At 41.3% G+C, this 27,609-nt stretch overlaps 1 protein-coding gene across 1 annotated transcript; it reads right to left on the minus strand.

Moving 5' to 3' along the window:
• Nucleotides 1-6,571: 6,571 nt before the first annotated feature.
• Nucleotides 6,572-27,141, minus strand: LOC133975623 (nuclear receptor subfamily 5 group A member 2-like). Its single transcript, XM_062413620.1, has 6 exons — nt 27,019-27,141; nt 26,061-26,202; nt 23,437-24,056; nt 19,887-20,006; nt 8,014-8,152; nt 6,572-7,255 (listed from the first exon to the last, which is right to left on the minus strand). Exons 1-6 carry the CDS (start codon nt 27,118-27,120, stop codon nt 7,002-7,004), a joined length of 1,377 nt encoding a protein of 458 aa, XP_062269604.1. The 5' UTR covers nt 27,121-27,141; the 3' UTR covers nt 6,572-7,001.
• Between the last annotated feature and the right edge of the window lie 468 nt (nt 27,142-27,609).

Consider the following 27,609-nt stretch of genomic DNA (forward strand, 5'->3'; position numbering starts at 1 on the left):
ATTATTTTACAAGAATAAAGTCATAATATATAGAGCATAAAACCTTACTTTTACAATGTGTCCTGATAAGGTTTCCTAGTGGAAGCACATATAATGAGAGTAAAATTGGGCCGAGCACAGAGCCTTGTGGAACACCATGGTTAAATTTGGTGTGCACAGGTGACTCAATGATTAATTTGCACAAATTGGAACGGTCTAAAATTTGTTATTTAAACCAGTTTAGGACGGTTCCTTTAATGCTAATTGTCTGTTAAAGTATCTGTAATAATATGTTATGGTCAATAGTGTTGACTGCTGCACTAAGATCTAACAGAAGGAGGACAGACACAAATCCCAGATCTGAAGCTATTAGAAGGTCATTAGTGACTTTTGCCAAGGCTGTCTCTGTGCTACGATGAGCTCTAAACCCGACTGAAAGTCTTCATATTCATTACCTTCCTGGAAAAACTCTCAAAGCTGATAGGCTATAACCTTCTCAAGGATTTTAGACAGGAAGGGAAGGTTGGGCATCAGTCTGTAGTTCGTAAACCTCCGAAAATGTATTACCTTTTCTTTCACAAGTAATATAACCTTCAGCGTCTATACTCAAGCAACATAATATAGAATTGCTGAACATATTTATGATCCAATACATTATTTATTATGATTATAACACTTAATTATTCTTCTACTACACACGCACACATACTAGGGATGTCACGAGAACCGATACTTATGATACCTTTCGATACTAAAATAATAAAACACAGACGATGCCCCATCTTTTGGGCGTCTGTTTGGGTATCTTGTTATTTTACTGGTATTGGCACCGACTACTGATTTTTTGGTATCCTGACACCCCTAACACATACACAATAACTGATTGTGACAAGGAATTACTTTCAGTGTACCTACAATCCCCTCCTTTCACATTTGAGGGAGGGCTGTCTAGATCTATCAGCAAATACCAAACTAGTAGAATGAATAGTTATTAGATGAGGAGCCTACAGTTAAAATAATGCAGTTATTGTTTAAAGCAGGAAACTTCTGGCAGAAACCTTTCATGTACTGGTCAATTTTGAGATTTTGATCTATTTTGCCTCCATGTCTTCTTTAACTCTAAGGGAAGAAAATTTCCCAAAATACATTATTGCTGTCATAAGATTAAATTATTTAATCGCGAGTAATCGCATTTATGTCATACTTAACTCAAAATTAATCGCAATTAATCGCTAATTTGTATCTATTCTAAATGTCCCTTCATTTATTTTTTTCGGTTTAATGCTCTTATCAATATGGAAAAGTGGATTGGCTTGCTTTATGCAAATGTTTTATTTTATTGAAAAACCACATTTGCAAACAGGGCGGTACAAAATAAAATCGTAGAGTGCACATTTCAGGTAGACAAGGACCTATAGTGCAGTTGAACCATGGTTTAATATTTAATTTTTTTCAAGTTTGCTGTGAACAGCAGTCAGGCCTCTTATTTCAGAAACAATGAACCTTAACAGTTAGGTTACCAATAAAAGGTAAGCCTACTACTTCTTTGCTTTCAGCCAGTTACTCAAACAGACAAGCAACAAATAACAAACAAACTAAATACACAGGCAAATCAAGGTTTATTGTCACATGCACCAATGATAGTGTCATCGGAGCAGTGAAATTATTGTGACATGGCAGGCAACATCTATGCAGTGGACGACTTTACAAAATAGAAAAATAACATACTAAGTAACATAACATATAACATAACATCGTAACATATAGCATAGTCAAGTCAAGTGATGCAGCAGTTTACAGGGTGAAAGATGGGGTAATATTAAATAAAATAATATGAATATATATATAACATATAACTGTGGTAGTGGGGGATGGTCAGCGTCGGCTACTGGAGGGAGGGAGGGAGTGGAGATGGGGTGCTGGGATCGGTGCCTGGGAGAGAGTCTTATTGTACTCAGGTGTTCCAGTTCCACTAATGACTCTCTCCCCTTATCAGCAGTGGCGAGCTGGGGCTCGAGACGGGGACGAGAGGAGCCAGTGCACGCCCGGAGAAGGAACGATACGCTGCAAAGCGAATGAGGATATGCGATTTAATATGCGATTTTTTTCTCCCAAAAAAAACATAATGAATGATTTAAATATGACCAACCCAATATTAGATACATTTACTGTACAATATTCTTTCCCACATTTTTATTTAACTGCTCATTACAGCAACAAGAAAAACAAATCCGTGTGCATTTAAGTAATTTAATCCATTTAAAGTCATTTTAAGTATAAACACAAGGATTGCACTTTTTTTTTATTGTAGGTGTCTTACTGCTCCCAAGACAGTAACATTTCCAGTGTTGGGAAGGATACTTTGAAAACGTATTCCATTTCAGAATACATGCCCACCGATTTGAGTAACGTATTCTGAATACTTGGATTACTTCCACATTGAATTAATTTTTATAAGTGTTGGAAAGCGGCGTTGTTATAGTCAGTGGAGCAGAAGCAGTTTAAGCTCTGTGTCTGCGGATGCGGCGAGCCAGCTGGATGCGCTGGAAGGGCAGCTTGCGGATCAGCAGCTCCGTAGATTCCCGTTCATGTCCGGGTGGTCGTGCAGCGGTATGGAGGCGCCAGGCCTCAACAGGAACCCCCCCATGCTGAACACCTCCGTCTCGCAGATATGCATGTATGTGACCGGGGGGCTCTGGAGCCCCGCCGCCCCGGAGCACGGCTTGCTTTTCCGCGGAGTGATTTTCAGGTCCGCCGCCCGCACCGCTGTCAGCGGCGGCATGAGCTCACTCTGTGAGTCCGCCACGTCGGCCGAAGACTTTAGAACCCTGTAGGTGACGCAGGCTTAATTCACTAACTTCTGGATCAGAGGAGTTTTGTGGTCCCGCGGGTGCGGACAGCAGCCCAGAGCCCTACTCTCTTTCGCACGTTTTAATCGCGCACGCTGCGATTAGAAAATCGCGTTTTATCAAATCGCGATTTTATCGCAAATGCAATTAATCGTTCAGCCCTAGTGACAAGGGAGATCCTGTTACAATAACATAGTCAAATCAAAGTCAAATGAAGCAGCAGTTTACCGGGTGAAGAAGTGGGGAATATTAAATAAAATGAACATATGTGAAGTAAGTGTATTTGTATGAGTGGGGGAGCAGAATGTACATGGTGACTGTTCAGAGGGTCAGTGTTGATTGTTCAGAAGCCTAATGGCCTGGGGGAAGAGGCTGTTTTGGAGTCTGGTAGTCTGTGCTCGGTCGCTCCGGTAACGTCTGCCAGATGGCAGCAGTGTGAGAAGACCACAGCCTGGGTGGCTGTGGTCCTTGATGATCTTCCAGGTTTTCTCAGGCAGCTTGTGCTGTAGATGTCTTGCACGGAAGGGAAATGGCAGCCGATGATGCGCTCCACTGTCTTTACCACCCTCTGGCCTTGCAATCAGCAGCGGAGCAGCTACCATACCAGGCAGTGATATAGCCTGAGAGGATGCTCTCAATGGTGCACCTGTAAAAGTTTGTTAAAGTTTTTGCAGCCATGCCAAACTTCTTGAGTCTCCTCAGGAAGTATAATCCTGAGGGGCCCCGATACGCAGAGTCAGTGAGGAGGAGGTGTGGTTGCCCATTCTCACCATCTGGGGTCTGTTCGTCAGGATGTCCAAGGTCCAGTCACACAGGGGGGTTTTAAAGCCCAGGCTCCTGAGCTTGGGGACGAGCTTGGCAGGCACAATTATGTTGAACGCGGAGCTGTAGTCCACGAACAGCATCCTCACATATGTGTTGGCCTTTTCCAGGTGGGAGAGGGTGGTGTGTGTTGCCAGGGCGATGGCATCTTCCGTGGATCGGTTTGGGCGGTATGCAAATTGGAAGGGGTCAAGGATGTTCGGAAGGGTGGAGCAGATGTGGGTTTTGACCAGCCGCTCAAAGCACTTCATGATGATGGAGGTCAGTGCTACAGGGCGGTAGTCATTTAAACAGGTGATGGATTTCTTAGGTATTGGGATGATGGTGGCCTGCTTGAAGCAGGTGGGGACTGTTGATAGTTGTAGGGAGAGGTTGAATATGGAGGTGAAGACCTCCACTAGCTGGTCGGCGCACCACCTGAGGACCCGGCCTGGAACTCCATCGAGCCCAGATGACTTTCAAGTCTTCACTCTTGGAAGCTCTCACCTCACGTCAGCCATGGTCAGGGACAGAGTGCAGTCATCGTCTTGGTCCTCAGCCAGTCTCGCGGATGGAAGGGTGTTGGTTTCCTCAAACCGTGCGTAGAAGGTGTTGAGCTGTAGGCCTACCCACAAGCGTCGAGGGTCAGAGCTGAGGTAGTTGGATTCCAGCTTGTCACTGAAGTCTCTTTTTCCATCTCTGATAGCCCTCCGCAGGTCACATCTGGACTTCCTATTGGCCTCTGGGTCACCAGAGCTATAGGCAGAGGACCGTGCTCTGAGCACGGACATTACCATTTACCCAGGGCTTTCGGTTAGGGAAAGTCCTGACACTGACCCTAGGGACGACATCATCTATGCAGTTGGAGATATATGAAGAGACAGTATCTGTGTATTCGTTAATGTCCCCATCAGCTGCAGCACAGAACATCTGCCAATCTGTGGTTTCAAAGCAGTCCTGGAGAGTCGTAATGTATTCAGCACTCCAGCGTTGAACTGCCTGAAAAAACGTTTTTTTCCTGTTTTCCAGATGGAAGCGTGATCCGACTTCCCAAAAGCGGGGCGGGGGAGGGGTTTGTAGCTGTTGCATATTTGCGAGTAACAATGTTCAAGAGTCTGGTCACCCCGGGTGGGAAAGTCAATATGCTGATGATATTTAGGCAGAACTTTCCTCATATTAGCCCTATTAAAGTCACCAACAACAATAGAGACTGCCTCAGGGTGTGCATCCTCAAGTCTATTAATAACTCCGTACCTCGTCTAACGCGCACGTTTTGTCTGCCTGCGGCGGAATGTAAACAGCTGTGATTATAACAGAGCTGAATTCAAGGGGAATGTAAAAAGGGCGCACTTTTATCGATAGCAGCTCCAGGTCTGGTGATCAGCGTGTAGAAAGCACAAAAAACATCCGAGCCCCAGCGAGAGTTGACCAACAAGCACACCCCTCCACCTCTGCTCTTACCTGACTCTGAGGTTCTGTCCTGCCGGTAGATAGAAAAACCGGCCAGACTAACGGCGGAGTCAGGCACCATGGGATCCAGCCAGGTCTCCGTGAACGCCAGCACACAGCAGTTTGCGATGTCCCGCTGGAAGTTAATCCGTGCGTGTAGCTTGTCCATTTTATTGTCCAGGGATTGAACATTCGTGAGTAGAATGCTCGGCAGCGGAGGATTGCAGCATCTCGTCTGAGATCTGCACAGGATACCGGCGCGCTTCCCTCTAATCTATCTCCTCCGTCGGCGTGTTGGTAAACAGATGGCGGTAGAACAAAGGAGCCACAGCAAGCACTCTGGTAAGTTAAGAAAAACTCCATATTTAGCGACGAACGTATATCCAGAAGTGCCAGTCGATCATACTGTATGAGCGAAAGTCAATCAATCAATCAAATTTTATTTGTATTGCCCATATTCACAAATTACAATTCATCTCATAGGGCTTTCAACAGTGCAGTGTGTACAAAAAACAAACAAGAAAAAACGTAATAAACATAAAACTGCATAGTGCATGCGGAGCCATTGTCAGTGCGACCTTTCTCTAAGGCGCACCACATCAGACTCTGGAAAAGGAATGAAATAAGAAGTACCCTATTTTGAAATAAATAAAAACATATAGCTGCAGCCTAATATGTTAAAAATATATATTTTTGTTGGCAAAATATTAAATCAAAAAGCGAGAGCAGGTCAGACTGTGTCTCTCTTAGCGAGTGAGCGGGGGGCGGGTTAACGGTCCGGGGGCGGAGCCGGCAAGCAGGCAGCAAGCACTTAGTCATTTGTTTATAACCACTCAGCTCCACACAAGAGACGAACAACAAACCAACTGTAACAGGAGCTGGGAAGTCGGAGTTCCTGCATGTATGATGTGACTGTGATGACTGTGTGCTCACCACTGCAGGAGACGTACAGGGAAGGTGATGACTAAGTCTAATCTCCCAACCTGATATTTTTATGTTTTTATTCAATAATATATTTGTTTGATAGGGAAGCTGTGCACAAACAGGAATATAATAATACTCATTCATGTTTAATAAGCCCCTTAGAAAAAGGACACTTTCTTCCGAGGAAGACAAGGGGCAACGGCTCCAGCCCCTTTGGATTTATCTAAAATGTTGAGTGGTTAAACAATCAGGGCCTATATCTGTCTTTTAGTGTAAAGAACAACAACAAAGACTGTAGGTTAAGTGTCAATCAATGGTTCTAGTCTAATAAGTGATTAACTGATCATTTTGGTATTTCACGAATATCAGTGGATAAGGTAATTTGTACAAAAAGCAAGTGATAAAAAATGTTAGAATTTGACAACTTAACAAAGAAAATGTATCACACCTGAAGCATGGCAGGCTATAATATAGGAACCAGTTCTGTGTGTGAGCATAGACTGTGGTGGAAATTCATGAGAAGTGAAATAAATTAGAGTGGTGAGAAAAAATTGTCTTTGTAAGTTTTATTTAAAGTAACACTAAGAGTTGCAGAGGAAATCTTAATTCAGCTGAAGGACAGAGCTCATACACAGGTGTATTCAGGAGATCTGACAAAGGACATCACAATATTACACATGTTTATACCCAGATGCAGCTGTTTGTAACTTGTGTCCCTAAAAGGTCCCTTGTATTTAGCAACTACAGCTTTCTTAAATGTAAACAGGAAATGAAATCAGATATAGGGGATAAACATGTTCTACACCTTAAGTAACTGAAAACACACAAAGTAGAATGTTAATGGTTTATACGTCACATTCTCCCCTTTATGACAAATTTTCTATTTATGTCCTTTATATAATTTTTATTGTATATTCTGCCATAAGCACTGACTAATATTAAGGATAACTCATTGTACAAGACATTCATCAACTCAATAGTAACATATGCAGACAGTCTTCATGCCAAGCTGTGCCTCACACGGAGCATCTCAGTGAGCAGGTTGTTGCAGGGCACATCACCATTAAGATGTCTGCAGTACAGGTAATCTTCAGCAAGAATGCTGAGAGAGCGTAACTCAGAGAGACACAGTAGCAGATTAGTAAAGCGTCCAAGGTGCTGAGAAGAGGTGCATTGGGTATATTCCAGGAGGGCTCTTTCAGCCTGCTCCTGCACACTCTCTATGAGCTGATGTTCTTCAAGTTCTTTCACACCTGGTTAATGAGGAAAAAGGAAATAATAGAACCCATGAATATACTTTAAACATCAACCCTTGTGTCTGGAGAATTGTAGGAGCACATATTTTTTACATTCTTTTTATTACATTTACCATTTTATAAAAATATATTTGAGCTCTCTGGTATGCTCATTTTTGGCTCCATATTTCCAGGAATTAGAGAGCAACAAAATTATCTCTGACCTTAGGAACTCTAGATATTAGGAAAATTAGATAGAAAAGAAAACAACGGCAATGTTTCAGATGTGTATGAATGTAATGATTTTATCTAAAAGAGATGCAGAGGTGGAAGCTAGATGATCTGCTGAGTGTCCTTTTGTTGAATGTTTAATTTACATAACCAGGATGAAGAAATGGTATGTTCTCTTTTTAAGTTATGTCTCTCTAACACTAGGTGCCACCAGTCATGGTGAATGAGCTATACACAATAGGTACAAATTCCACCTTGACAATTCCTGGGCCACTGAAATTTAACACCGAAAGAGCAGAACCTTTTGAGCCTATTAACAATGATGATAACCTATAATTAGACTTTAGTTGCTTTGGACCAGACTCAGGTACAGTCCCTGAAATAGTTCCTGTGGACCTGGAAAAGTCAATTTGGAAAGTGACTTTAATTGTGGAGATGTCTGCATTATTAGACAATAAAAGGCATTTTGGTTAAAAGTACAATTTACCAATTCAAGTGATTAAATAAATTTGTGTGGAAAACAAAATGTTTAATCTGTCACTAACCTGGGTTAAAGAGGATGAGGAACTTAATACAGGCAAACTCTTGGCAGTCCACCTTCAGGGTATGGAGCTTATCAATCAGCTCTTTTCCACTCTGGATCAGGTTGGCTAGGGTAGGAGATGCTATGTCTGACAGCTGCACCTGGAACGAAGAATACCCATTTTGAGTGTAATCCTTCAAGTTAAAGATGAAATTAATGTTTGGACTTGCTTGGTTGGGCTTCAGACAGCTTGGACTCTATCTCTTAGCATGTTTTATTTAATTATTATTTTATATACTAAAGACAGGTTTCTCTGGATTCATCACCTGTAATATCAGAAGCTGCTCGGTTTCTGTCAGCTGCTGGCTGAACTTTCAAAATCTGTTTCAACATCCATCCATTCGATCTCTGCAGGATTGGCCACATTGCAAGTATTGTGTTGTTTGACATTTGAATTGTTATATACACAAGACAAAAGGGTTGCAGTGGTTTATGGGACATCCACGCAGGGTTGGGAGCGGCTAACTTTACTTAGTACTGGCCACAACCTGCCTGGCATATCTGCTCAATAGTAAGTAATTATTGACCAATCTTAAGACAAATCTTAACATTCTTCAGTAACTGTCTGATCAAGTTTTAATTGATCCCCAATGTTATTCCAGACTCACATATAGACTGAAACAATTATTATAACTCACAGCAGTTTCTAGGTTGGCAGCAAGATTAGTGACACAATTCAATAACTGCCCAAAGGGAAATCCGGTCACAATCACCCCTACTGTTCCTGATTTAGAGCATTGAATGCTGGTCATACATCTTTCTGAATAACAATATTAATGTCACAGTGAATTTAACCTTTTGGATATAATATATCATGACTTCATCATTTTATCCATTACACATTTGTGTGAAATATGAAGTTTTTAATGCAAATGAGAGAATCTATCTATTGTGCATTATTGCATTCATAGAGCCCACTTCTTTCTGTTTCTCTGTCTCCTGCAGGGCAGCCGACTGCCTCTACTGCCCTCTCTTTTGTTTTTTTTGGACAGAATATCCTTTTTCTTTTTCCAATTTTTTTGTTTTATTTGAAGGGATAGTCATGCCGATGGGTGAATTGTTTGACAACAACAACATAAAAAACATAAAATGCATCCATACTGCTTGTGTGATGTCTTTAAAGTGTATGCAAACTCTGACATTCAAACTCAACTAGAAACTAGGGCTACGTTGTAGCACTGGCCGGCCCGAGCACCCGAACATTGAAGCCTGTTGCAGTCGGTATTGAGAGCGATCGATGACCAAGTGCACGTATCCGCGTTGCATGCGTTTTGCATGCGTTTTGCGCACCGCGTTTTGCACCCCGCGGCAAGGATAAACTTCCTGGGTCCGTGATAGGACGTCGATGTTTGCCTGCTAATTGTTGATTACGGTCCGCGGTATCAATAGGACATCACACTGTGAAAATGTTATATAAATCGAATGATAGTTGTATAACAAAGCTTACTTCCGGTTGCCAGTAGGTGGCACCATCACTTTTATATCGCACAGACATTTAGATCTGTTCAAGTAGGCGCTCTGATGTAGTGTGAGCAATTTTGTGTCAATTGGACAATGTAACCACAACATAATTGTTACACTGATCAGTAGGTGGCGCTATGACCCTGGACTAATATTTATATATGGAGCTGGTCAGGTCACGTTTGTGATCATAGGTCAGTAGTTTGGAGCCGGTTGGATAACACAGAGTGGATTTACAAAGCACTTCCTGTTTCATGGTGAATCAAAAGGTGGCGCTATGACAATGAGGAAATATTGACACTTAGAGCTGTTCAGGCTTGGACTCTAATCGTGTGACAGAAGTTTGGAAGTGATAGGACAATGCACAGTGGAGTTATGACAACATCATGTCGTTTGACGAAGGCTGATCCTTTGCCGCACCTCAGTGTTTACACGGTTTTAGGAAATGTCACAATTCTGACCATGATCCAATGACTTGACGGAGCTCATTTGACTGTATATTGTAAAGCAGCCAGGAGCAGTTCATCAAAGTATCAAACATATCACTTCCTGTTGCCACAAGGGGGCGCTGTGATTTCAAGTCATAATTTCTGTGTAGATGTCATCAGGCCGGGACTCTCTTACATGTCTAGTTTGGACTCGATTAAACAATGTATGTCCGAGGTACAGAACCTCGTGTTTTGATGACGTTTAATCAAACTTTGACGCCACGCGACGGTCAAACAGTGTGACGAAAAATCTATCTCTAAATCAGTTTTCATATCCATCTTGTAGTGATGAGACTCATCTCAATTTGAAGTTTATCTGATGAAAGCCCTGGGACAAGTACGTCAAAGTAAAAATGTGGAATATGGGCGAAATGGCCACTAAAGCCAAAATGGCGGGCTTCCTGTTTGGTCTAACATATATATCCAAGAGACTTATTTGTTTGTTATGAAAGGACACATGCCCCAATCGATTTTTGTAGATGTCGGCCAATCATAGTGCCGGGGCTGCCCTTCAGGGGGCGCTAGTCAATTATTTTGCCACGCCCATTCTGTAAAGCCATATGAATATCTTCAAGGAGGGGCTGTTGATACACACATAGTAGTTGTTTGAGGGAGATGGACCCATGAACATTGAAGTTTCAGCAATTTCGTGTTTAATGGCAAGCTGATGAACTTTGATGCCATGCCATTAATAATCCACATGATGAAAAGTCACAGTAATCTTATGGCTACATTATCAATGCCTTGAGACATATTTGACACAGTTTGACATTGTTTTGCAAAGTGGATGAGGAGAATTACATGCAAGTGTAAGACGTACCAAAAACAATACATTTCCTGCTGCCACCAGGCGGCGCTGTGATTTTAAGTCATGATTTCTTTATAGATTTCAAAATGGCGGGCTTCCTGTTGCGTTTTTCATAATGCACTGAGAGACTTTTTTGTTTATGTAGTCATGATACACAACTGTCTTCATTTTTGTGTGGATTGCTGAATGCTGAATGAGGGGCTTCTCCGTAGGTGGCGGTGTTGAGCTATTTTGCCGCGGCCATTTCCAAATACTCCAGAATACGTAAATTTCCACACATTTCTAATTTACTGCAAACGTTAGATACTTTTTGAGCACTTTGAAGCCCTCAAAAAGCCCATTCACTACGCCCTAATAATAATCATTTCAATTTCAATAGGGCCTCGCACGGATTTCGGTGCTCAGGCCCTAATAATCATTTCAATTTTAATAGGTCCTCTCACCATTCGGTGCTTGGGCCCAAACAAGGTCATTTACACCATGTTTTTAGCCTCAATGTCCACTGATAACTTCTGATGAAGTGCATTCAGGGACCGTCAGATATGCTAACATCTGCTAGCTTAGCCATTTTTGGACGACTTTTAGGCTTAAACAGGCCGTTTGGAGTCAAATATGAATGTCGGGGCTTGCGGACACTTGGATGAGACCACATGAGCAGTATCGAGGCATGTTATGTTATTTCAGTTGTTAAATAACGTCTAAAGCTTTGGTCACCAGTTACTTCAATTGGATTCTGCTCTTATACTGTTTACCCCTGAGACTCCTAAAGTGTTTTGTGGACTCAAACACTTCACCCACCTGTCTATTCGCATAGTGCTGAGTAGATAATGAGAAGGAAGAAAGAGATATATATACTGTATATATATATAAAGTGCAGGCATGAGCAACTATGCAACCACTCCTGTTGATTCTACATTCTACATTTCATTTAGCTGACAACTTTGTCCAAAGCAACCGCAATAAGTGCCATTTAAGTGCTACTAAACTTTTAGTTTAAACTTTTATTCAAGGTATAATCGGGCGAGGTGTGTTTTTAGTTTGCGGCGGAAGATGTGTAGACTTTCTGCTGTCCTGATGTCATTGGGGAGCTCATTCCACTTTTTAGGAGCAAGGACAGCAAACAGTTGTGATGTTGTTGAGTGTTTAGCTCGCAGTGAGGAAACAACAAACAAATTGGCAGATGCAGAGCGTAGTGAATGGGCTGGGGTGTAACGTTCAACAATGAACTTTACGCAAGTACTAATCTTTTGAAACGGGATGGTAGCTCCCTCCTGCTTCTTACTCTAGTCCACTTTCAATGATTTCTCTCACTGATGTTCAGGTGGAGGTTGTTATTCTTACACCATTTCTGTAGAATTCAAGCTCCTCCAGATAAACCCTCTCGTCGTTAGAGATTAGGCTCCTCCCCATTGTCTCGTAATCAAACTTGACGATGGTGTTAGATCTGAAAGTGCAGTCATGAGTTGTGTTGAGAGTGAGGGATGATGACACATGTTTGCCCAACTGTTCTGCTTTTGGTCTGCTAATCATCAAATGTATTTAGTCTATTTAGCAATGATGTTGGATCATGACTTCGGATCGTTTTGGTCACTTTGACCCTGATGTCCTGACTGTGGGCGTCACGTTACGACACACCACGAAGCGTCAATTCCTCGTGGGAGCAGCCGCCTAAACCACCCTGGGCATGCAGTCCAAATATCGTGACGGAATTCTCCGAAGAGTTTGTGCCGCACACTTCACTCTGTACAGTCAGTCCACAGTGTCCATTTCACTTATCGTCACAGTCAGTCAGAAGTGTCCGTTTCACTTATCGTTACAGTCGGTAGGGGAGATGCTTCGTAGTATCCGTAGCTTGTAGCAGGAGCAAAAGGCCTCTGTATGCTTCTCCTGGTCTGTTATCGAACGGACTCTTCTTCATTTATGGTTCTACGAGCTGTTGGTGCTGAAATCAATTCACCGCCAGAACAGTAGTTGGCCCAACTGAAGACAAGCTTAGAGTAGCCTACCTCATGAGGTATGTAGAAAAAGTCCACGCTTGTTTATTTACATCCTCCCGGCTCCTCACACACAGTGAACGATGGCAACTAACAGAAAAAGGCTGTTGATGACGCAACAGTTTTTGCTGAAATAAAGTGACACCCAGCGGGTCAAAAGGCTTATGTTATCGTTTCTTAGCGCAGCGGTTCTCCGGTCTTGTTTCCAAACTGCGTTGCTAATTCAACAGCTTGAAGCTACACAGAGGCAGCTACCTTCCCCCCAGCTTCCACACACAGTCAGCAGGGACACCCGATACTAGCTACTACCAAGTGTTTGCTTTTAACCTGACCATAGTTAGCATGGTGGCTAGCCCGCTAGCGCCATTATGACAGGGCGTTATAACCGTATGTGACCGTACACACATACCGTTAGTGCTCTAACCAGTCACTGTCAGCCGGACAACTCCGCTGGCTTATTACACAATCCTAGAGTCGTAGTTGTGTTTGTTGTTTATTGTGCTATAGGGAATGAAACAGGAAGTTTGAGGTCCGGAAATGTCGTTAGCGGACTTTAGGGGACCAATCACAGCCAAGGCCTATCCCTAGGCTCTCTGAAATGCCGGCGGATAGTTAGAAAAATCAGAGGTGCATGAAAAGCTCTCTGAGGAGCTCGGAGAGGGCCGTTTCACGGCAAAGAAGGCGTTGCCATCTCTCCGTGTCCATCCGTGTTCGTCAAAACGGAGAAGCATACATAGGCCTTAACTCACAGCCCAGTGCTGCCGTGGAGAACTTCAGCGGAAGAGTTCACACGGGAGGAGACACGAGGGGAGAGGGGAAATGAGCATCGAGAGCACCACACACTCGAACCTGCCGTGCGAACACCATCCACCGTGACTCCGACGCCGTCCTCTCGTCCAGACTCGCCAGCCTTCCTCCGGTTCCTTGCGACCTACAGCTCCTCAGCTTGTCCTTTTTTAACTTTTTCATCGGCTCCCACACTGCACCGCTGTCTCCTCTCTGCAGCCTTGCTCTGCTGGAAGTCCCGCCCCCCTGACGCTCTCCCTCTCTGTTGTCTCTTCCCATTGGTCCAAGTCTGTCAGTCATGGGCTCGTCACATAAAAGAACAATAATAGGCCTTTGAAGCATATGGGGATGACTGCCTGTGAGAGAGAGAGGTTTAATATATCTGTGAACACTTGTGCAAGCTGGTTGGCACAGGGTTTGAGGACCGGTCCTAGAATGCCATCTGGTCCCACTAACTCTCCAGAAAGCCTTTCTTTTTTTTTTGGTTTAATATTTTTATTAGGAGGTAAGGCACAGTACAACAGGAATCAATGTCGAATTTACATTGAGTATCACAATCTCTGTACGACAATAAACAATATATAGAGATATTGACACCATAAAAGTACTATGCATCGTGATGGGTTAAGAGTAAGATATACAGTCTACCTCCTAGGATGTTTTTCTTAATTTATGGACCACATGAACGTGGTAATGCGAACATACATCGAATACATTACACAATTCGATGAAAGTAATAATAATAAAGATAAATAAATAACTGAAAGTTATATTAAGTAATAATTAAGTATTAAAGCTACATAGTATAAAAAAAAAACTTAGCGCTACCTTTCACTGAATATCTGATCTTTTCCAGCTTTAGAAAAGACATGGTGTCATTGAGCCACTGAGTACTAGAGGGAGCTTTAGTCGACTTCTAGTGGAGAAGAAGGTGGCGTCTTGCCAGTAAGGAAGTAAAAGCTAAAATGTCTAATTGAGTAGAGGTAAACCGGTTATGGTCCTCTGGGAGCCCGAATATGGCAACATGGGGGGAGACTTTTATAATCACTGAAAGTATTTTTGACATGGTGTCAAAATAATTCAACCAAAAGCGAGAGAGTAGCGGACAAGAGTAGAACATATGGGTTAAATTGCAGGATGAGGCATGACATTTGTCGCATTTGTCAGTGATACTGGGATAGATTTGCGACAGTCGAGCCTTAGAAAAGTGGACTCTAAACAGTACTTTAAACTGTATAAGTGTGAGACGAGCGCATGATGAACTAGTGTAAATTTTCTTAAGAGCAGTGTCCCACCAGTCATCCTCCAAGTTGAGATCCAGTTCATCTTCGCAGGCAGCCCTAACTTTAGTAACTGGAGAGCAATCAAAAGACAGAAGTTCATTATAAACTTTAGAGATGAGTGATTTTTGAAGTGGATCGTGGTTTAAAAGCACCTCCCACTGGAGGGTCGGGGGCGAGGAGGGAAAAAATGGAAACAAAGCTTTAGCGCAGTGTCTAATTTGAAAGTATCGAAAGAGATGAGAAGGTGGGAGATATAATTCTCCGGAGAAATTTTTGAAAAGCTGTGAAAAATACCGTCCTTGTAAAGATCTTCAAAACATTTCAGGCCTTTATTATGCCATGCGAGAAAGGTTGAATCTGTAAGCGGAGGTCGAAATAAATGATTGTTCAGTAAAGGAGCTAAAGTAGATGTTTCCTAAACTGATACCAAATTTTAACGTTTTGGTTACGCTGATCCCGAGATACCTGAAGCCAGAAAGGCTCATTTTAAAAGGGACATCTGACTGTGCGAGCAGTAATGCTGAAGCATTGACAGGAAAGCATTCACTTTTCGAAGTATTCACTTTATAGCCTGAGAATGATCCAAATCTCTGGAAAGCAGATAAAATTGTGGGAATTGAAAGGACAGGATTTGAGACATACAACAATAAGTCATCAGCAAAAAGTGAAAACTTAAATTCTGTGCCCAATCGTGAGATCCCAGTAAAAGTGGAGGAGGACCTCAGAAAAATTGACAGGGGCTCTATAGCAAGCGTGAACAATAGAGGAGATAGGGGACAACCCTGTCTGGTGCCACGGGTTAGAGTAAAAAAATGTTACTGAATGCCATTAGTGGAAATGTTTGCTTGTGGAGATGCGTAAAGGAGACGTATCCACGAAATGAACCCATTTCCCAGAACAAACTTCTTTAGTACAGTAAATAAATAGTCCCATTCAACCCTATCGAATGCTTTTTCAGCATCGACCGAGATCACTAGTTCAGGTATTGTTGTCGCAGTTTTAGAGTAAATAATATTTAGGAGTGTTCGGACATTAAAGAATAACTTCCCCTTAACAAATCCAGTTTGCTCATGCGAGATAATAGTTGGTACAATGTTCTCCAGGCGATAGGCCAAAGCTTTAGCAAGGATCTTAGCATCTACATCTATTAATGAAAGAGGTCTGTATGAGCCGCAGAGATTCGGATCTTTATCTTTTTTTAAGAGGAGACTTATGGAGGCTTGCCTTAAAGTGGGAGGGAGAGTGCCATGTTCCAGTGATTCCTTATAAACAGCATGTAGTAAAGGGGACAATTTATCCTGAAATCTCTTAAAAAATTCCACTGGAAATCCATCAGGGCCAGGAGCTTTGTTATTCTGCATACTTCTCACAGCAAGAGTGATCTCTTCTACCGTTAATGGTGAGTCAAGTTTTTTAGCAGCATCTGAGCCTATCGCAGGAAAGTTGAGGCTATCTAGGAATGAATTCAATTCAGTGGTGTCAGGTGGAGATTCAGACTTATATAAAGAGGAATAGAATGAGTGAAAGACAGAATTAATGGTGACGGGATCCTTATGCAATGAGCCCGATGAATCTTTTATCTGAGGGATCATACGTGAGGCTGCCTGGCGACGTAGTTGATGAGCCAGGAGTCGACTTGCCTTGTCACCATGTTCATAATATGTGGAGCGTGATTGCGAAAGAAGTCGCTCTGCATCACTAGTGGTGATGAGATCAAATTCAGTAAATCAACACGCTGTTTAAGTAAACTGGGAGAGGGGCAAGTAGCGATTTGTTGGTCCAATTTGATGATATTGATAGAGAGTTCTTGCAATTTGGCTTTACGGGACTTAGTCAAGTGGGCAGAGTAGGAAATAATTTGTCCCCGCAAGTATGCTTTTAATGATTCCCACAGCAGTGAACATGAAACTGGTTCCATATCATTTTGATTTAGAGAGATATAATCATCTATTTTAGTTATAATAAATTTGGTGAACTTATCATCTGAGAGAAGTAATGTATTGAACCTCCAAGGTGTTGAGTACCGGGGTTGTGAAGAGAACTGAATATCTAAAGAAAGAGGGGCGTGGTCAGAAATAACAATAGGATGATAATCAACAGACCGTACTTTGGGAATTAGTTTAGCATCAATAAAATAATAATCAATCCGAGAGAAAGATTGATGCATCTGAGAAAAGAAGGAATATTCCTTGGTATGAGGGTTATAAAATCTCCAAGGATCAGTGCAACCGTTCTTGGACATAAAATCTGAAAGTGACCTCGACGTTAAAGAAGGGGTCAGAGTTCGTGGGTTGGAGCGGTCTAGGTTGGGATCAATTACACAGTTCATGTCGTGATAAGGAGGCTGTTGTTCAATGAGGGAAGACGTTCAAATAGCTTATTCATAAATTGTGGATCATCATAATTGGGGGCATATATGTTAACTAATAAAATGGGAATATGGAATAGCGTACCTGTAACAATTAAGTATCTGCCGTTTTTGTCTGATATCACCTTAGAAGCTGAAAACTGAATTGACTTACCAATTAAAATAGCAACCCCCCTGGCCTTAGAGTTGAAATTAGATTGAAACACCTCAGAAACCCAGGGACATTTAAGTCTGACCTGATCTTTAGTGCGCATGTGGGTTTCCTGCAGAAACACTAAGTCCGCTTTAAGACGTTTCAAATGAGCAAATATCTTTGATCTCTTAATTGGACTCCCCATGCCTTTAATATTCCAGCTCAAGAATCTCACAGAGGACCCAGTAAGTGAGACATCAGAAGTATTAGTATTGGTGGCCATATGTTAAATTCCTAGAGATAGAAATAGACTGAATGCGGATCCCCAAGGAAGGAAGAAGAAGAAGAAGAAAAAATAAATAAGAAAAAAAAATAATAAAATAAAATAAAACCCAAAGAAATCACACTGAACACCCCCCCCCCCCCCCCACCCCCCAACTGCACTTACAACGACCCCATCCCCAAACGATGGAGAACCCAGTGCTCACTCCACAGGGAGTCAGATCCCTAAAATGAATACTTACGGCTTTTTGCATAACTATCAAGCTTCGGGTTGAGCTCCTGCAAGCCTAGCAACATTTGACAGAAAGGTACAAGCAAACAAGACCACTTTAAACTGAAAACCACATACTGTATGTTTATGAAAATAAGAGGAAACAGATTAACTGAAAAAAGTAATAAATGTCAATATTAACTGTCACTGCTTCCTCAACGGTGTGTATCACTTATCGGTTCTCTTACATGTTGAGCGACCTGATGAATGCGTTGGCCCCCTCTGCTGAATTAAACTCCCTCTCCGCACCGTTGTGAGTGACCCAGAGCCGCCCGGGTAGAGCAGACCATAGCGGATCCCTTATATTTCACGGAGCCGGCGTCGGACATCGTTAAAGGCGGCTCAGGCACGAGCCGTCTTCGGGGTATGGTCGGGAAAGACAGAGAAACTCAACTCTACAATCTTGATCCGTTGCTGGGCCCTGGCTCGGCGCAATATATCCACACAGTCTGTATGATAGTGTAGACGAGCGATTATGGGACAAGGGCGCTCTCCGGGCTTTGGCTTCGGCTGGGGAGTACGATGAGTGTGGTCCACGAGAGGCTCTTTCTCAGAGAGAGCAGAGAGGAAATATCCGTAGCAGCAGAAGAGGTGGAAAAATCTTCCGGAATTCCTACTAACCTTATGTTATTGCGCCACGATCTCGCCTCCAAATCCTCGCATTTATTGTCCAGTCTTATCTGTTTAGTTGACAGATGCTCCACTTTAGCCTGTAATGTAGTAATGTCAGCTCAGAGAAACGCATCCTACTCCATTAGTCGCAACACTGGAAGTCCCCGAAAGCCTTTCTTAAGTTGTGCTCTGTGATGATGATGGTGCTGATCTGTGGTCTTCTCCTTGTGCATGCTGGTATAGACACTGTTAGTGCTGAGAGCCCGATAGCACTCAAGTGCTCTGTAACAATTGTCCATTTCAAAATCTCAGCTTGTGTTCTCTTCTATTTATCATCCTAAATGTGGCAGGTATATCAATTTGATATAACATTTTGATAAAATGTATTGATTAATTAAATAAATAAATTCCTTGAAGCGTTTCTTTGTTATATGCCTCGGCTGATATTGCCATGGGTGGTTGGAAAGGCAGAACAGTCTTGGTCTTGGGGTATTCTACATTAATGTCTGGCCAACTTAACCCAATGGGCTTAATCCTTTACATGACCTTACCTTCTCTAAACTTAGAAGAACACATGTACACAACATTCTAAGGACTCTTGTCAAGACATTCAAATTTGTATTGCTAAGAATAATACTTCTTTCTGTTCTTTCTCTTCTATGATGAAACACTCATCTGTTGGCAACCCAGCTCATCAAGTTCCCCTACGGCCGTGGAGCTATCAGAAAAATTCTCACTAGGTAGTTTATTCTCCTGCAGGCCAATGAGCCTAAATAGAATAGCAACAAAAACATACAAGATTCTGATCTGTGTAATCAGGCTCCAAATTTATGCAGTTTTGAGATGTTATAAGAATCACTGCCATCATATCTATGTAATCATATCAGAGGGAGTGATCAAGTCAGAGCCTAGACGCCAAACACTAACCTGTTCTACTATTGCAATAAACATTTGAACGTTGGTTGTCTGACTGAAAAGGAGCGACGCCTGCAAGCTAATTCAGGCAGCCAACTCGACCTGCCCTGATTCAATCATGTGACATACATCATGTGACATACCTCACTCTCCACAATCATCTATAAAACACACCCACCTTATTAGGCGGTCAGTATTGCTGTCAGTTGCTTAGACACCAGACAGTTACATCTTCTACTGTTGCAATAAACTTGGTATAATCTATAATCTTCAAAAAAAATCATTGCAGATGCTGAGTTTGTTAAGCGATGTTACATAAAGATGGAAGCCTGAAGAATCCAACTTTGCCCCTTTCCTTTTTTTTTTTTTTTTTTTTTTAATCTCTGTTTTTGATGCTGTTACAGATAAGATGTGATAAAAATAACAAATCTCACCTCCAGCCCAGTGACCAGAAGCAAGCTGCCATCCCTGTTGTAAAGAACATGTCCGGAAATGATGTCCAGGATCAACAGTTCACTCCAGCAGTGGTGCAGTAACTTCATCTGATCACACACCTTGGAACAGAAAAATAACAAATATTGTTTGAATACTGTTTTTATTTGTGTCATGAAATATTTGAGCAGAACAGGAACACATTCTTATAAGATAATTATTCCTAGGAGTAATCCTTTATGATTAAAATTAAATTAATATTTGGACAGTAAAACAAAATGACATGTTATGGACTTGCTATTGTTGGCATTCTGTCTCTCAAAATGCATCCAGGATCGGCCACATTGCAAATCATAGGTGTTGATCTACCCTTTATTGTTTAATACACATACTTTCACTATATGGTATTCATATGATTATTTAGTGGTGTCACTAACGTTTTACAGGCAACGTCTGAAGTGTACATACAAATTTCACCGGCACTTTAGGTCTGGTGAAATGTATGTATATTTTATGTAATAGTGTAACCCAGGTATCAAATGATTTAAAAAGTCATCTAAAAATAATATAGTAATTTCCGGTGTGCAACTATAACCATCCGGTTTAAACAAGAGGGTCACTTGCTCTTTCCCGTCTATTATTGTGAGCATTGTGGAACAGCGTTCCGCAGCAAACATCAGCGACATATGGGTATGAACTGAATTAATGTGCATGAACTGAAATAATCTGCAAGAACTGAATTAATGTGCATGAACTGAAATAATCAGCATGAACTGAAATAATGTTAATGAACTGAAATAATGTTACTGAACTGAAATTATACAACTGAACTGAAAAATTAACTCTTGATACGACCCAGCTTGCTAAGAAAAAGGTGGTAACATCAAACCAGATGTTTTTGGTAAATGAAAGTTGTTTAGTTTATTTTTAAACCTGGTTTTAAGATTGAAGGACAATGCATGTAATATAAATTAACCAAAAAACAGGCAACAAGGTTCTATTTCAAATATGAATACAAATGTAGCAATAAGACTTCTCTTAAAAAGAACTATCTTAAGTAAACCAAAACGAAAAACAATACTCATTAACAACACGTTTTCAAATCAAAAGTCATAAATTCTCTAATAACACTTCTAGTCTGACTCTCAGACCACATCAATTCTTAATTCAGACACGATCTCAGGAGCTTGTTTGGCGAGCTGTTCACACAGGACATACAGCTGCCCCGACTGACACAGCTTGGCATAATTTATGCTGTCAGCCCAAAGTGCTTCATGCTGATTGGATGCTTGGGGAGGATGCCGCTCAATCAGGATCTCCGTCTTTGTCTCCACCACCACACACAGACAGTGTACAGCAGTAACAGTCTGAAGAAGTGGTCCCAATTGACTTGAATTGTATTGGATTTGGTTGAAACGTTGTTTAACCCCTGAAACTCCAGAAGTGTTTTGTTGACTGAAACACTTCCCCCACCCCTCCATCAGCCTAGTGGTGAGTTGATAATTAGTGTATTTTTTCATTTTTCGGTGAACTATCCCTTTAAAGTAGCGGTTATTAAACATCTGTAGTAATGGTTTGTTAAGATTTAGAATCCATCACATTTGTAAAGAAAAGGCCATGGTTCTGACCTTGGACCAATACTTCAACTTATATATGCTCCCTTTAGGCCACATCTTCAGAAAGCGCCACATAAACGTCCATTGTTACACAGACGACACCCAGCTGTACGTATCTATGAAGCCTGAAGAACCTTATCACTTCAACTTCAGGAATGCCTCAAGAACATCAAGGCCTGGATGACCCAAAACTTCTTACTTCTAAATTCAGACAAAACTGAGATCATGGTAATTGGCCTTAAACATCTCAGAAAAACACTGTATGACCACTGTCACCTTGGATGGTATTAGTTTGGCACCGCTGTGAGGAACCTTGGAGTTATGTTTGACAACGACATGTAATTTGACCCACATATAAAACAGTATCTAGGATAGCTTACTCCGACCTGCGCAATATTATGAAAATTAGGAACATCCTGTCTCAGAGGCATGCTGAGAAAGTAGTCCATGTATGTTTTACCTCTAGACTGGATTACTGTAATTCTTTATTATCAGGATGTCCCAGTAAGTCTGGGAGAGTGTGGCCTAGGGGATAGAGCGGGTGCTCTGCAACAAGAAGGTTGCCGGTTCGAATCCCACTCTATCCCATCTGCATGCCTAAGTGTCCTTGGCAAGATACTGAACCCCTAGATGGCCCTCATAAAATGATGAGTGTTCTAAAAATGTAAGTCGCTTTGGATAAAAGCGTCAGCTAAATGACATGTAATGTAAAAGTCTATGGAAAGCCGCCAGCTAGTACAAAGTGCTGCTGTACAAGTGCTGACAGGAACTCGAAGAAGAGATCATTATACTCCCTGTAAAATTAAATGTTAATACTAATAATATTTAAAGGTCCTGCTCTTCACATACAAAGCCCTTAACATAAAGCCCCTTCATATATCAAAGAGCTCATAACCCCATATTATGCAAATAGATCACTTCGCTCCCAAAACAAAGGCTCTCCTGTGGTTCCTTAAGTATTTAAGAGTAGAATGGGACATAGAGCCTTCAGCTACCAGGCTCCTCTCCTGTGGAACCAGCTCCCACTCTGATTTCCAGAGGCAGGCACCATATCTACATTTAAGGTGAGACTGAAGATGTTCCTTTTTGAGAAAGCCTATAGCTGGATCAGGTGAGCTTTCTGTCTCTCTAACCCCACATTTATTTATTACTAACTTTTTCGTTTTTTCCATTCCATCTTCTCTCTCTCTCTCTTCATCTCTCTCTCTTTCGCTTTGTCTCTCTCTTGCTCTCTCTCTCTCTCTGCATGTGTCTCTGACTTGATAAATCCGGTTCTGCCAGTAGTTTCATCTAGTTAATGAGTTTTTTCTCTCCAAAGAGCTTGCTCGTTGTGAGAACTGTTGCATTTCTCTATAATTATAAAGGATCCAGTTGTATCACAAGCGTCGGGTTACCTTGTGGAACATCTTCATAGGTCTGATCCTCTGGATTTCCCTCACCAGACATTCAATGAGATCCCCTCGATACACCCAATTGACACTTACCCCTGTACTTAAGTTCAGTAGTTTTGGGCTGCTGTTGCTGTGCACAAATTTCTGAATATATATTGTTCATATTGTAAATATACCTTGTTGTGATGGAAAGTTTGTGTGTTTGTGTTCTACTCCTGTAGTCCAATAATGGTGGAACAATCTAAATTGTTGTAGGGGTAGCAAGTTGCAGAAAATGGCAACATCAATTAAGTATGTAACATAAAGTGAAAATATCCAGAAATTCATACAACAATTCAGTTAATGCACATTTCACCACTACAAAGTTGGTCTACTGTGGGGCAACAAAAATACATGGACATAAACTAACATTTTTTATCCATACATATGAATCTATTAGCTTGAAAGGAAAATTAAAGCAGGATGATATGAAATGAGCGAAAAAGTTTTTAAAATTATATTTGTGTGTATGTATATAATTGCAGAGACATAAGGTAGGACCCTACCTTGAGATGTTTAAAGAAGATGGAAGTGCGAGCCCACTCCACAATACAGACCACCATCTGATCAGCCATGTGGCACATCAGGGTAAAAGTAGTGGGGTTCCTGTGTTTCCTCCAGCTAGCCATCTCCTGCTGAAGAGAAGTAATGACCTTTTTCTGGAGTTGTAGCTGATCTAGATCACAGAGCAAAAACTCCATCACTAGCTGAGGCATCCTGGGACCTTGTGTAGAGCTTGAGTCTGAGTCTGTGTGGATTCCTGCAGCAGGGCCCTGTGAACTTGTACAGTTCTCTGTGTGCTCTGGTCTGATTGTCCAGTTTGAAAAGGAGAAGCAATGATACTTTGTGCCACAAGGTGAGCTGGAGGGCAGAAGTGGTGGAGACAAGTAGCTCATACTGTCATTCTGTGCTTTGGTCAACAGGGTGCTGTGAAGGACTGATTCTGGTTGTAGGCCACCAGTAAAGTTAGAGACACGCTGGGATTTTGAGAAGATCAGAGGTGCTTTGCTCTCACTTCTGAATCCACAAGCTTGAATCAAAGCCTTTCTCTGCTTGAGGGCACGATCTTGCTTGTATATAGGGCCAAACTTGTTTCTGCCACCACGCATACGATCTGCACGAACAGCTGTTGAGAAAAGTTGATTTGTTTAGTGTAAATCTTAATAGAAATTAAAAATTGCATTAAATTTGATTGGTAAAGATCATATTAATAAATCTGTCAAAATTCTTTCCTCTGAACTCTTGTGAACATTGAAGGACTATTAAAATACTTATCTGTTGTCTCTGCTGTATGGACTTTTTACATTTTGGACATTTACCTTGTTTTTCTTTTGTGTGGATTAGTGGTCTGCACTCTTAGTTTTCTGTTTCACGTTTTATAAAAAAATAATGTTGTCTCTCTCCTGTTTTCCTGTGTTTCACCTGTGTTTAATTATCCTTGCCTACAATGTTGTGTATTTCACACCTCTAGAGGCCTTCACTTCTATCTTCCCGCAATTAAACCATACTGAATGTAACCACCCCATATTCACAGTCACAGTAACCTTTATCGAGTGGACTAAGTGATTTAACACAAGGCTCACCAGCTTTGAGATGCTGTATCACAGATAGACATCTCATAACAAACAAAAAAATTAACTCACAACAACTCATATTTACTCATAAGACCAACACTTCTGTGCCATGGACAGCTTAGCACCTACACACAAACAACAGCGCTCTCCATGGTTCTGAAATCAAGCGATAGTCACATAGATCTCGGCCAATCATTTTATTGCTTCTGCTATTTTTCTATAGATACACAAACCTTAAAAAGGGCAGGCAAAACTTACAACCAAATACAAAAATACAAGACCCCTTGTGGCGGTGGGCCCTGCTAGTAAAGATACATATAAATCCATCTTACCAAAGCTGCTCATCATTTGGAGACAAAGTCCATTCACCTCTCTTACTTTTTAAAGAGTTGAATGACACAGTCGTACAATAAATCGGTTCAGTTTCAAAAGTCGAGCCTGCCCAGTTTTATTTCTTGAATACATTTTAATGCGCTTTAAAGCTGAAAATGTCAGCTTGACAGAGAAAGTAGATGGGTACTGGGATGTCACTCAAATTGTCCTGCATCGATCTTTCTGCTGAAGGAAAGTGAGAATGTCAGAAGGGCTTTTTCCTTTAAAATCAGTCATGGTCATCACTTCTTTTTTAAGCCCGGGTCAAAGAGAGTTCGTGGCTCTGAGTTAAGCTGGAGAAGGCCGCATCTAGTTTTTTTTTCTTTCTACGTCTGAAACTGCTGAGGGACTTCAGAAGTAAGGAGGGATCACAATTTTTTTTTACAGGTAGGCCAGCTAGAAGGCCCAGGCGTGTCACAAAAATACACCCAATATGGCAAACTCGAAACCTAATTGGTCAAAGAACAATCTAATCCTGACAATCACTGGGCCAAGCAGAGAAGGACTTACTGGCCCTGACAGCGCGCCTCTGCTGCCTCCCTTGTGACAAGCTTCGATGCTTGCATTTGGTTCCTCTCATCCAAAACCCTAACTCCACCTACTCAATAACTGAGTCTATATCTGCAACTGCACGTGGCCTGCACTTTCTGGACTCCAGCTGTATCCTGTCCTCCATCTCAGTTTCTCAGTTTCATTTGTTAGTGTGCTGATTGCCTGCCGTAATACCGTAAGACTGTATGTTTTTTTCATAATAATTTCATGTTCACCAGCCAAGGTTCTGTGCCTGCATTTGGGTCATTTCAGCCAAACTGTTGACAGAATCACAATTTGCCTCAAAGGGCTTAACAATCTATAAATCTGTCATCCTCTGTCCTCAACCCTCAACTAGAGGAGAAAAAACCTCCACAAAACACAATTTTAACAGGGGATAAAAATGCAGAAACTGCTGTTAGGTCACTAATTTCTTCCATTGTATTGGATTTGGCTGGAACACTGTTTATCTCTTAACTCCAGAAGGGTTTTGTGGACTCAAACACTTCATCAGCATAGTGGTAGGTAGATGATTAGTTAATTTTCCTTTCTGGGTGAACCATCTCTTTAATGCACGATTTTCCAGATAACTGGAGTTCTGTTTCACCAAGCCTAACTGGAATAATAACATCCATGAAAGACGTCTTTCTTACCTTCCAGTCGCATGCCAACTTGAAGACACTTTTGAAATCTGCAGAACGGACACCGTTTCCTCTGAGTTTTATCAATGCAGCATGCCTGGTTTTCTGCACAGATGTACTTCTTGTTGTTTTGGACCGTTCTTTTGAAAAAACCCTGCAAGTATTTATGAAAAAGAAGGAATCTCTTTCAGCATTTTATAACCTTGACTTTTTTTCCATAAACACAAGGTTCTTACTTTTGTCACATTCTATTTTTGTGTTAATATCTTTCATAAATTATGTTCAACTTAAATCAGATTTTGTTCACAGCAATATTTAACCTCATATATACAAAACATGAAACCAGGCATTTATTTATTTTTCTAGTCATAGCACACCCTATACTAGGCTATTTTAAAAGTGAATATAGGTTCTTCTTGTTCTTCTTTCACACTATTTGAAATGTGGTTACTGGTGTTGATCCAGCCCCCAACTAATTCCAATACAGCAAACATTTGAGCCAAAAGGAAAAAAAATACTTTTTTGTTAGTTATTCATGTTTAAGATTAAATATTTTAAAAGACTTTGTCTTTTAAAATATTGGGTAGCATCGTTAGGTCTAGACTGATCGTCGCTCTATGTCGCGAACAGTTATTGTTAAAAATAATTAATGAGTGTGTCGGCTATTGAGCCTTGTGCGTAAATGCGCACAGAAACTCTCTCAGAGACGTCGACAAAGCTGCTCATGAAAGCAAAAGATATTTAAAAAATGTTTTTACTACCAACAATAATTTAGTCATTTCTGCCTAATCTATCATCCACTTAATGTCCAAAAGAGAAAACAATGCTCTCATTTAACTTTCTGGAGTGATATACATTTATGTTTTAAACTTTGAACTCTGCATATCCAGTTATTTTAACAAAAAACATAAACTTGCAAAGAATTTCTCCTAATTCATCATCCAGTTGCATCATGAAAAATGTAATCTACCTTGCAGCTTTCGCAGGTCAGCAGACCGTAGTGATATCCAGAAACTGTATCTCCACAGATTGGACAAAGCTCCTCTAAACGAACAAAATGTCTTAATTCCATTCTTGAAAACTCTGAAAAGAATGGAACATTAGTCTAGTGACAAAAATTTGAATAAACTGAAGCACTGTGTGTTGAGTGTGATCTGAGCAACACTGGCCTCTTAAACCTTCGTAGGAGGGGCGCTCTCCATGGTGCTGGGGTCTGACCGAAGGGTTGTACCATGAAGCAAGCTTTAGGGGTAACTTTGTGTTGTCAGGTGTAACTTTATGATTAACGATTGACCAGATAAGCTGCCATGGCAATTTACGTTGTCAACTTGAAACTGCTTCAAGCAGGATATGTTCATGATTAACTTGATATAACTCTTTATAAGCACCGCCCTATTTGCGCACCATGGGAACATACATTTTCTTGTTTTTTTTGGGCATTAACCTCGCCAAAGGTGTGTATTTTTGTGACATTTTAAAATGTCATCCTCTGTTCCTATAATGTGGCTATTTTAAACACTGTAAACACAAATTTCCCCATTGGTAGATAGATAGATAGATG

This window comes from Platichthys flesus, chromosome 19 (assembly GCF_949316205.1).
Source record: "Platichthys flesus chromosome 19, fPlaFle2.1, whole genome shotgun sequence".
NCBI lineage: Eukaryota > Metazoa > Chordata > Actinopteri > Pleuronectiformes > Pleuronectidae > Platichthys > Platichthys flesus.

Bases quoted from the DNA above. Each gene is read 5' to 3' on its own strand.
- LOC133975623 (XM_062413620.1), bottom strand. From the start codon at position 27,120: ATGGAATTAAGACATTTTGTTCGTTTAGAGGAGCTTTGTCCAATCTGT. The intron at 26,203-27,018 runs GTAGATTACATT...AAATACTTGCAG, and splicing joins TGACCTGCGAAAGCTGCAAG to GGTTTTTTCAAAAGAACGGT. The intron at 24,057-26,060 runs GTAAGAAAGACG...TTTTCTCAACAG, and splicing joins AGTTGGCATGCGACTGGAAG to CTGTTCGTGCAGATCGTATG.